The sequence below is a fragment of the Microcaecilia unicolor genome, chromosome 10, assembly GCF_901765095.1.
Source record: "Microcaecilia unicolor chromosome 10, aMicUni1.1, whole genome shotgun sequence".
Lineage (NCBI taxonomy): Eukaryota > Metazoa > Chordata > Amphibia > Gymnophiona > Siphonopidae > Microcaecilia > Microcaecilia unicolor.
The window spans coordinates 84,623,678-84,634,880 of record NC_044040.1 but is presented as its reverse complement, the minus strand read 5'-3'; the positions used below and the strand labels follow the sequence as shown (position 1 = coordinate 84,634,880).

Genomic DNA, 11,203 nt, shown 5'->3' with positions numbered 1-11,203 from the left:
AGGGGAATTTTAACGAGTGGTCAGGAGCTGTTATAGCAATGCTACCTGCATTACTTTAACTGCTCAGGTGTTCCAGCCTTCTTGTGGACGGCCAATATCTTTCCACTTGATTGTTCTAACCATGCCGTAGATGAGGCACCAATATTTTCCACGTATATCTGCACACTCCTACCAAACAGGCCATTTGGATCAGCCATGAGGGAGCCCATAACTGAGCATGCGTGCAAAGAAAAGCAAATAACCATGGTGGAGGCTGCATGCTTTCACCATGCTTTCTTGTTGATTGGCATGTATAGATTGCAAGCAGGAACAGGAAAACAGCAATGAGGCCAGGTCAGAGTGTATTAAAGTTCTATTAAGCTCTCTGGACCCCTGTGTGATGCCCTGTTACATCCATAGTATTTCCTACCTGCCTGTGTCTACCTTCTTCTTGCAGGGCGTTTGTCTTGGGACAGGGATGGGTGGGGAGCTGTGGTGGCCTGGAACAAAAAAGTTTTGAAAAAAAAAGCAGCTACACATGGCTTTTATACATACTGCTTTACATGTCAGAAACAGACAAATGATCTGTTTTGCTACCATATGTGACACACACATATGGTAGCAAAACAGATCACGTGTCTGTTTCTGGTGTGTAAAGCTGGCGTGTATGGAAGCCATGTAGCAGTGGAGGCTGTTCCGTTTCTGGGCATGTGCATAGCAGCTATGCTTACTGATTGACTGCTATGCCCATGCCCTGACGCTTTCCCCCACCACAGTAAAAGTCCGTACAGCTCATTTGCATGCAATTTCTTTAGTGAATCACCCGCTATTTCCACCTCGGTAATTTTTACTGGGGTTAGCAGGCAGTTTCTTCCTGGGACTTTAATGCATCGGCCCCTTAGTGGGTTGCGGTTTGATTTGAGGAGAAAATTTGTTAAAGGGTCTTAAATATGGAAACTATTTCTATTTGCATATAGATTTGTTTCTTAGAGGTTTACTCTTCTCTGTTCTTGTTTAAAGTTTTTTTTTATTTTGAAAAAACAAACAGTTATTTCTATTGTTTCCTCAAATTTTGTTGGGTATGCATTCTCATAAAAGCAAATAAAAAAAAAAAATATCCAGGAGCCATGCTATGCATGCTTTCCCCACTTACTTTTTTTTTTCCAACTTCTCTTGGGTTAGCAAACTGTTTTACATACTCTGTATTTTATCCTACCATAATCATTATGCTTTCCTCCATAAAAAAGTAAAATAAATAATAATAATTTAGTTGGAGGATTAAGGTGAACCTAAACTTCACTCACTTGCCATTGAAAAATCACAACAATTAGTTTTAGTCTGAAGCCTGGCAAACTTTTATTTAGGCGAATTTTAAGTATTCTTCGGCGTGTTTTCAACACGAAGTATTCACTTCCGGACATATTCTGTAACAATAGCGGGTAGTAGTATTTGTGGGAGAAAAGTAATACTCCACGTGCCCTACCCCGGATTCTGTTTTCTTTTGCTTTATGTTTCACTCGTTTGCGTGGGTGTGTAATAGGCAGCGGCTCCTTTACTGATCGCCGGTGATGACTGCGGCCGGGAGGATCTTGGGCTGCTAATGGGCGTTAGAGCCAGAGGGCGGAGAAGCAGCGAGCAGGAAGCGGTTACCGTCAGGGCATAGCCATAGTGACTTCATCATCAGCCGTTTGTACAGGAACATCCCGAACTGGAGTCTTACCACGTCGCATCGAGAGGAAGCTCATAGTTCCGCATTAGCCGGGAAAAGTTTGGCCTCTGTATAAAAGCACCGCTTCAGGCTTCAAGTTTGGGTAGACGGACAGACAGGGGCCAGGAAGTTGTGAGTTGTCAGATCGGAGCCAGCTGGAGACCGTTTCTAGCCGGGAGGGAGGGGACGGTGGAGGGTTGGCAGCCAGGGAAGGTGATCCCTGGCCCCGCCGGGCAGCTGCAGAATGTTGATGCGGCGCGGCGACGGTGGAAGCAGGTGAGGCAAGTTCGTGGTGGTGGGGGCCCCGGTGCAGCCGATGACGTGGACCAGCAGCATGAGCAGCGGCTATAGCAGTCTGGAGGAGGACTCGGAGGAGCTGTATTTCACCGCCAGGACTTCCTTCTTCAGGAAGCCCCTGAGCAAAACGCCCCGCGCCCAGCAAGTAAGTACAGTCCGTGGGCCCTGCCGCTTGCAAAAGTTTGTGGTGGACTTGGACAGAGAGAGGCGGGGCTGCTGTTTAGGTTTGGCACGGCTGAAGCCTTAATTGCAGTAATTGAGAACTGAAAGGGTGTAATTTAATTGAGGACTGTAAAGGTGTAATTAGGAATCTTATTATGGACTGACAGAAGGAATAGTCATGCGCCAATTATTTTAAGGTGCAGTGTGTGGTTCCTTTTTAAGTGAGAAACTTTGATTGTTATAGTGACTTTTTAAAAATTTCTTTTTAGAAGGTTTGGGGTTGATGGGCGGTTATGGATGTGACCATGAGTTTAATTTCCGCTGGTTTATTTTCATGTGTTTGTGTGTTTTTTTTTTTAAATCAAAGGAGTTACTACTAGTTTCTCTAGAACATTGAAATAGTGATTTGGCCTCGCAAACTGATTCTTGTTTGCTGCTATCCTGAGATTAGTTTGTAGACTAGGCTAGCCAAGTTTAGTGTCCCATGCTATAGGTATCAGGAAACATGTTCTGTCTTCTGTCCGCTCCTTTTTTTTTTTTTTAAGAAGTGTTCATGCAGTCTGGTCATAAAACTTTTGCTTGGCCATATCCTGGAGGTGGTTCATAGTTTTGTTGGACACTAACTAACTTGTAAAGGATTTGTGGGTCCTGTGTGAAGTGAAAGTGCCATAAAAAGCATCTGATCTCTTGGTGAAAGCTTTATTTTCTTCATGTTTGGTAAAAAATAATTTATAATAGGAAAATTAAAAAGACATTCTGTTTTATACAGTGGTAAAATATAGACCAGTAGGAGTGGGATGAAAGCAGTGAAGACTTAATGTTCAGAATGAGAGCAAACCTTTAAAGCTGTTTAAAATAAGACATGATTTTCTTGAAAGTAGCATCCTTGCTAGACCGGAAAATGGTCATACAGGGCCAATTCACGATAGCCTATTAAAATGTCTTTCAATCCTGCTGGGTGTTTGTATCTAAGAGAAACATTCATATGACGTTTTTCAATGAGTAGTTTTGGCTATAGTTTGTAGATTTCAGTCATTTTTAAGGCTCTAGGCGGGTTTCTACTTTGACATGCTAAATCATGTTTAATTATGCATTTGTTGATTAGTTTGAAAAAGCTTACTTTAAAAGCTTACTCCTAGAATATTTTCTGTAAGCAAAAATGTTTTGTTGCTTTTTTAGCTTTAGACCACAAGCCCATCAATGGCATACATTTAATGAATTGGGAACAGGGTTAGATGTACATTTTTATAACTGACCTTTTTTTTTCAGGTTATACAGTTAGGTAACCCACATCATAATAAAGTTTTAAACATTTTGAAATGGGGATGCTTTTTAATACTATACAAAGAAATCAGTGGGATTAAAATAATTTATAAAATGCTTTGTTTTGTATTCATTTTGCATTGTTTTCCTGCTTGAGTGACCCGTGGAGGGGCATTTTCAAACGGGGCCGACCATCTCTTAAGGGCGCCCATCTCCAAGGACGGCGCCATGAAGGAGTGGGGCCAACCATATTTTCGAACGAGATGGGCATCCGTCTTTCATTTCGATAATACGGTTGGGGCTGGCCAAATGTCAGAGATGGCCGGGTTTAAGATGGCTGGCCTCGGTTTTTGCCGATAATGGAAACCGAGGCCAGCCATCTCAAAGCCGGCCAAATCCAAGGCACTTGGTCATTGGAGGGGCTAGCATTTGTAGTGCACTGGTCCCCCTGACATGCCAGGACACCAACCGGGCACCCTAGAGGGCACTTCTAAAAATTAAAAAAAAAAAAAAGCTCCCAGGTGCATAGCTCCCTTAGCTTGTGTGCTGAACCCCCAAAACCCACTACCCACAACTATACACCACTACCATAGCCCTAAGGGGTGAAGGGGTGCACCTACATGTGGGTACAGTGGGTTTCGGATGGGTTTTGAAGGGCTCCCATTTTCCACCACAAGTGTAAGGTGGGGGGGGGGGGGGGGGGCTGGGTCTGCCTGCCTGACGTCTACAGCATCCACTAAAACTGCTCCAGGGACCTGTATACTGCTGTGATGGACCTCAGTATGACATTTGAGGCTGGCAAAAAAAGTTTTTAAAGTTGTTTTTTTGAGGGTGGGAGGGGGTTAGTGACCACTGGGGGAGTAAGGGGAGGTGATCCCTGATTTCCTTCGGTGGTCATCTGGTCAGTTCGGGCATTTTTTTAGGACTTGGACCTGAAAAAAAGGGACCAAGTCAAGTCGGCCAAATGCTCGTCAGGGCCGGCTTTCTTTTTTCCATTATCGGGCGAAGCCGGCCATCTCTTAAGCATGCCCTGGCACGCCCCTGTCCTGCCTTCGCTACCCTTCCGACACACCCCCTTGAAGTTTGGCCAGCTCCGTGACGTACTGCAGTTAGGCCGGCCAAAATCGGCTTTCGATTATGCCGATTTCGCCAGCCTTGAGAGATTTATTTTGTTACATTTGTACCCCGCGCTTTCCCACTCATAGCAGGTTCAATGCGGCTTACATATTATATACAGGTACTGGGGCAATGGAGGGTTAAGTAATTTGCCCAGAGTCACAAGGAGCTGCCTGTGCCTGCAGTGGGAATCGAACCCAGTTCCCCAGGACCAAAGTCCACCAGACTAACCACTAGGCCACTCCTCCACTTGGTCGGCCATCTCCCGATTTGTGTCGGAAGATGGCCGGCGATCTCTTTCGAAAATAAGCTGGATAGTGACTTGTGGGCCACTTACGTGCCCCTTGGCAGTTATGATTTGAGATGCCCTATTTATATTTTTGGTAGAACAGCTCCTTAGAAGAAATAAAGTATTGAAGGCAGCATAGGTGTATTCTGTTCTATAACAACATAGTAACATAGTAGATGTCGGCAGAAAAAGACCTGCACGGTCCATCTAGTCTGCCCAACAAGATAAACTCATATGTGCTACTTCTTGTGTATACCTTACCTTGATTTGTATCTGCCATTTTCAGGACACAGACCGTAGAAGTCTTGCCGAGAACTAGCCCCATTTTCAGGACACAGACCGTAGAAGTCTTGCCCAGAACTAGCCCCACCACCCAAATTTGAGCATTAAAATATTTTTGTTGATGTAAGACATTGTTTATCCAGTTTTGGTCTTTTCATTTGCTTTATTGTTTTAATCTTGGAATGGAGGAGTAGTTAATAGAATAGTGGGCTGAAAACTAGGGAAGCCTGGTTCCAGATCCCACTGTGGCTGATTGTGATCTTTGGCAAGTCATTTAACCCTCCATTGCATCAGATACAAGCTTAGATTGTAAGCACTCTGGGGATAGGAAAGTACCTGCTGTACCCAAAAGTAACTCACCTAGAGCTACAGCTGAAAAAGGCACGCACTAAATCCAAAACCCCTTTCTCTTCAGTGATGAGTTTGGGGGAAGTTGTCCTTAGCAAGGGCTGCAATAAGCAATAGTAGTGGAAGGCAAACTGTAGATTTTCTGGAAATAACATTTCAGCTTTATCAAGTTGAAAGGACTGATATTAAGTACATCTCTCAATTACCTCCAGTTATCTCTCAAGTGGGTTGTGTGCTAGCTTCAAAGCAAAGAACATGTGAGCGAATCAGGCTGCTAGATTAATGTGTCCCAACAAGTGTGCCATAGCAAACTGATGTACCTTTAGACCTTCTGTGTGTGCCACAGAAAAAAAAATCATTGCTCCCTGGTGCTGAGGCCCAGATTAGCCCCTGGGTTCTGTTCTCAGTACCTCCCAACAACAAGACTTACCAGCGGCAGCTCTTAAATATACAGAAGCTCCTTTCTGAGCAAAAATGTAGCAACACATGTCTTTCTGTTTCCTAGATTCATCCATAACCCTAGATTGAGGGAATTAACAGCAGCATGTAGGATGTAGCTTTTGAGTCCTAGCCTCTGATGGGACTTCCATTGTCTCCTTAGCTTTTCTTTTGGCCTTATGAGTCATAAGTACATACATAAGTATTGCCGTACTTGAAAAGACCAAAGGTCCATCAAGCCCAGCATCCTGTTTCCAACAGTGGCCAATTCAGGTCACAAATACCCTGGCATTTTATACGGCTTATCCCAGAACTAGTGGATTTTCCCCACGTCCTATGGACTTTTCCTTTAGGAAGCCGTCCAAACCTTTTTTAAACTCCGCTAAGCTAACCCCCTTTACCACATTCTCTGGCAACGAATTCCAGAGTTTAATTGCACGTTGAGTGAAGAAATATTTTCTCCGATTCGTTTTAAATTTACTACATTGTAGCTTCATCGCATGCCCCCTAGTCCTAGTATTTTTGGAAAGCGTAAACAGATGCTTCACATCTACCTGTTCAACTCCACTCATTATTTTATAGACCTCTATCATATCTCCCCTCAGCCGCCTCTTCTCCAAGCTGAAGAGCCCTAGCCGCTTTAGCCTTTCCTCATAGGGAAGTCGTCCCATCCCCTTTATCATTTTCGTCGCCCTTCTCTGCACCTTTTCTAATTCCGCGATATCTTTTTTGAGATGCGGCAACCAGAATTGAACACATTATTCGAGGTGCGGTCGCATCATGGAGCGATACAAAGACACTATGACATCCTCATTTTTGTTTTCTGTTCCTTTCCTAATAATACCTAACATTCTATTTGCTTTCTTAGCCGCAGCAGCATACTGAGCAGAAGGTTTCAACGTATCATCAACGACGACACCTAGATCCCTTTCTTGGTTTGTGACTCCTAACATGGAACCTTGCATGACGTAGCTATAATTCGGGTTCCTCTTTCCCACATGCATCACTTTGCACTTGCTCACATTAAATGTCATTTGCCATTTAGACGCCCAGTTTCCCAGTCTCATAAGGTCCTCTTGTAATTTTTCACAATCCTCCCGTGATTTAACGACTTTGAATAACTTTGTGTCATCAGCAAATTTAATTACCTCACTAGTTACTCCCATCTCTAGGTCATTTATAAATATGTTAAAAAGCAGCGGTCCCAGCACAGACCGCTGGGGAACCCCACTAACTACCCTTCTCCATCGAGAATACTGACCATTTAACTCTACTCTCTGTTTTCTATCTTTTAACCAGTATTTAATCCACAATAGAACACTACCTCCTATCCCATGACTCTCCAATTTCCTCTGGAGTCTTTCTTGAGGTACTTTGTCAAATGCCTCTCATGTCCATACTGTTTGCCACACAGTGTGGTTGGCGTGCCACATAATATTTTTGAAAATGTCAGTGTATATTAAACTTGAAAAGGCTGGTAATCACTGTGCTAGATTACCAAGGAGTAAAGGGGCACTCAGTGGGGACAAGGCCCTAACAGAAAAAGCAATTGAATTCTATTGGGGTGATACTTATACTGAAAACATTCTTTAGTACTCATGATTCAGAGGAACTGAAGCAAATCACAGTGAATTTGGAAGATGTAATAGAGCAAATTGACAAACTAAAGAATAACAAATCACCAGGACTGGATAATATACATCTCAGACCTGAAAAAAAAATCTCTAACGTGAAATTACATATCCATTATTAGTAATCTATAACATATCAGAATTGGGGTGAGACCAATATAATGTGAAGATTTAAAAAATGATCCTACGGTGATATGGGAAACTATAGAATGGTGAGCCCTGTTGTCAGTGCCAGGTAAAATGATAGAAACTATTCAGAAAAACAAAGCTACTGACATATGAATAGATGTAGTTGAACAGGCTCTGAGCAGCACACAACAGCAGAGTTAGTCCAGAGAATGAGAATACTATCAAAGGTTTGTCTCGTGCAACTTTATTGTGCAGTGACCTGGCTTGGCCAAGTTTTGACACTATCGGGCTTATTTTCGAAAAAGAAGGACGCCCATCTTTCGACACAAATTGCAAGATGTGCGTCCTTCTCACAGGGTCGTGCAAATCTGCATAATCGAAAGCCGATTTTGGGTGTCTACAACTGCTTTCCATCGCGGGGACGACCAAAGTTCCCAGGGGCGTGTCGGAGGCGTAGTGAAGGCGTGCCTAACACATGGGCATCCTTGACGCATAATGGGAAAGGGCGTCCCTGACGAACACTTGGACGACTTTACCTGGTCCTTTTTTTCTTACGACCAAGCCACAACAAGGTACCCGAACTGACCGGATGACCACTGGAGGGAATTGGGGATGACCTCCCCTTACTCCCCTTACTCTCGCCTGGACTACTGCAACTTACTCCTCACCGGCCTCCCACTTAGCCATCTATCCCCCCTTCAGTCTGTTCAGAACTCTGCTGCACGTCTCATATTCCGCCAGAACCGATATACTCATATCACCCCTCTCCTCAGGTCACTTCACTGGCTTCCGATCAGATACCGCATTCAATTCAAGCTTCTCCTTCTTACCTACAAATGCACTCAGTCTGCTGCCCCTCACTACCTCTCTACCCTCATCTCCCCTTACGTTCCCGCCCGTAACCTCCGTTCACAGGATAAATCCCTCCTCTCAGTACCCTTCTCCACCACCGCCAACTCCAGGCTCCGCTCATTCTGCCTCGCCTCACCCTATGCTTGGAACAACCTTCCTGAACCCTTACGCCAAGCCCCCTCCCTGCCCATCTTCAAGTCTTTGCTTAAAGCCCACCTCTTCAATGCTGCGTTCGGCACCTAACCCTTACCGTTCAGTGAATCCAGACTGCCCCAATTTGACTGCCCCGATCGGACCGACCGTTCACTTGTCTATTAGATTGTAAGCTCTTTGAGCAGGGACTGTCTCTCTTTGTTAAATTGTACAGCGCTGCGTAACCCTAGTAGCGCTCTAGAAATGTTAAGTAGTAGTAGTAGTAGTAGTAGTGGTTACTAACCCCCTCCCAACCTCAAACAAAATTAAAAAAAAAATTTTTTTTTGCCAGCCTCAAATATCATATCCAGCTCCATGACCAGCAGTATGCAGGTCCCTGGAGCAGTTTTAGTGGGTGCAGTGCACTTCAGGCAGGTGGACCCAGGCCCATCCCACCCCCATCTGTCACACTTGTGGTGGTAAATGTGAGCCCTTCAAAACCCACCAGAAACCCACTTTACCCATATGTAGGTTCCCCCCTTCACCCAAGGTGGGATACAAATGTAACAAATGAATAAATAAGGGCTATGGTATTGGTGTACAGTTGTGGGTAATCTGTTTTGGGGGCTCAGCACACAAGGTAAGGGAGCTACGATCCTGGGAGCTTTTTTCTGAAGTCCACTGCAGTGCCCCCTAGGGTTCCCGGTTGGTGTCCTGGCATGTGAGGGGGACCAGTGCACTACGAATGCTGGCTCCTCCCATGACCAAAGGACTTGCATTTGGTCGTTTCTGAGATGGGCGTCCTTGGTTTCCATTATCGCCGAAAATCAGAAACGACCAAGTCTAAGGACGACCATCTCTAGGGATGACCTAAATGTCAAGGTTTGGGCGCCCCCGAGCGTATTATCGAAATGAAAGATGGACGCCCATCTTGTTTCAATAATACGGGTTTCCCCGCCCCTTCGCCGGGATGTCCTGCGAGGACGTCCTCAGGAAAACTTGAGCGCCCATTTCGATTATGCCCCTCCATGCCTTTGGCAGGGGTCTAAAGTCGTACATAAAATAAATTACAAAATATAACAATTAATATCCGCTAAGTGTATAAAATGGCATATATAACGTAGAAAATATCATTACCAATACATTACAAGCAAGATGTAATGTGCAGTTTTTTGGTCACCCTATCTCAACAAAAAGAGGAACTAAAAATAAAAAAGTACAAAGAAGGGCAACCAAAATGATAGAGGGAATTGGGCAGCTTCTCTATATGAAGAAAGTTTGAACAGGTTAGGGCTTTTCTGCTTAGAGAAGAGATGGCCAAGAGGGATTATGATAAAGGTCTATAAAATGAGTGGGATGGAACAGGTAAATAGAGAATGGTTATCTACCTCTTCAGATAGAACACAGCATTAATTCTTAATACCGAGGGTGTTGGAACATGGTTCCACCCATTTGCTTCCACCTACAGTTGACAGTTAAAGTTTATTTAATATACCACAAAAATACCACTAAAAATAATCAAAGTCATCTAAGAGGTTCACAAAAAAAATGTAAAATAGAAGAATAAAGGAGGAAAACATTTAAGCAATTGGATTACAATGGGGCATAATAACTAAAGCTTAAGGAAAAAGCAATAGTTTAACCTTAATAAGGAAGGGGGAAAACACAATAGGTGGGGAGGAAAGTGAAAAGAATAGACCAGACAGTGATAAAAATGGGATTTTGCTGAAATGGGGTAGCGATGGCAGGGTTAATCTACCTATATATTCTGGAAAAGCTTAAGAAATGGGCCTTTATGATTGCCTTAAAAATTAAAAGGAAAAGTTCCGACCAGAAATGAAGAGGGATATTATTCCAAAGAGGGGGAGACCACTGAAAAAGCAGATGTTCTAGCTGAATGCAAGTGAATCTGTAGAAAGGTAGGCACCACAAGGAGAGATAGCTGAGATGAGCGCAATGAACGGATTTGAAAGTAGGGAATAAGATGCTTAAATAGAAAAAGTGGAATGCCTGAATGTAGAACTTGAAAGGTTATGACAAGAATTGTAAATCAAATGTGATACTGAGAGCCAGTGTTCCGCAAAAAGTAAAGGGGAAACACTGTATTAAACTTTCTAGCTCCATATATCAGCTTAACAGAAGTATTTTGAACCAGTTGTAAGTGGCGTAGTTGATATTGCTGTACACCATGAAGAACAGAATTACAGTAGTCAAGATGCGCATAACAAAGGAATGAATGAGAAAACAGAGAGCTCTAGCCAGCCAAATTTGATGCAGGACAAAAAAAAAGATTTCCGGACAATGGCAAAAATATATTTTTTAAATGTCAGACGATTGTCGATAAGTACTCCCTTCTCCTAATTAAATGCTGGCACTGATGGGTTTTTTTGTGTGGTTAAATTTCAGAGGCGGTATTAGAATTTTCTGAGATTTATGCTTTATTGATGATAGGAGACTGGTAAAGGACATATTTCTATAACTAGTGGGCGAGGCTATTGTGGATGTAAATATCCAGTAAGGAGAGATGAACAACAGCTGGTGTCTATTCCCCTGTGCACATATGATAACAGTATTGAG

General features: G+C 43.5%; 1 protein-coding gene across 2 annotated transcripts in view; it reads left to right on the top strand.

Moving 5' to 3' along the window:
- The first annotated feature begins 1,364 nt into the window (after positions 1 to 1,364).
- The window catches only part of RASSF3 (Ras association domain family member 3), a 180,600-nt gene continuing 170,761 nt past the window's right edge, over positions 1,365 to 11,203 (top strand). For both annotated transcript variants that reach the window (XR_003943545.1, XM_030216006.1), the window contains exon 1: positions 1,365 to 2,129. Coding sequence is in view for 1 of the 2 variants with exons in the window: in XM_030216006.1 (XP_030071866.1) it covers positions 2,004 to 2,129 (126 nt within the window). In the remaining variant the exon portion in view is untranslated. The remainder of the gene's footprint in view (positions 2,130 to 11,203) is intronic.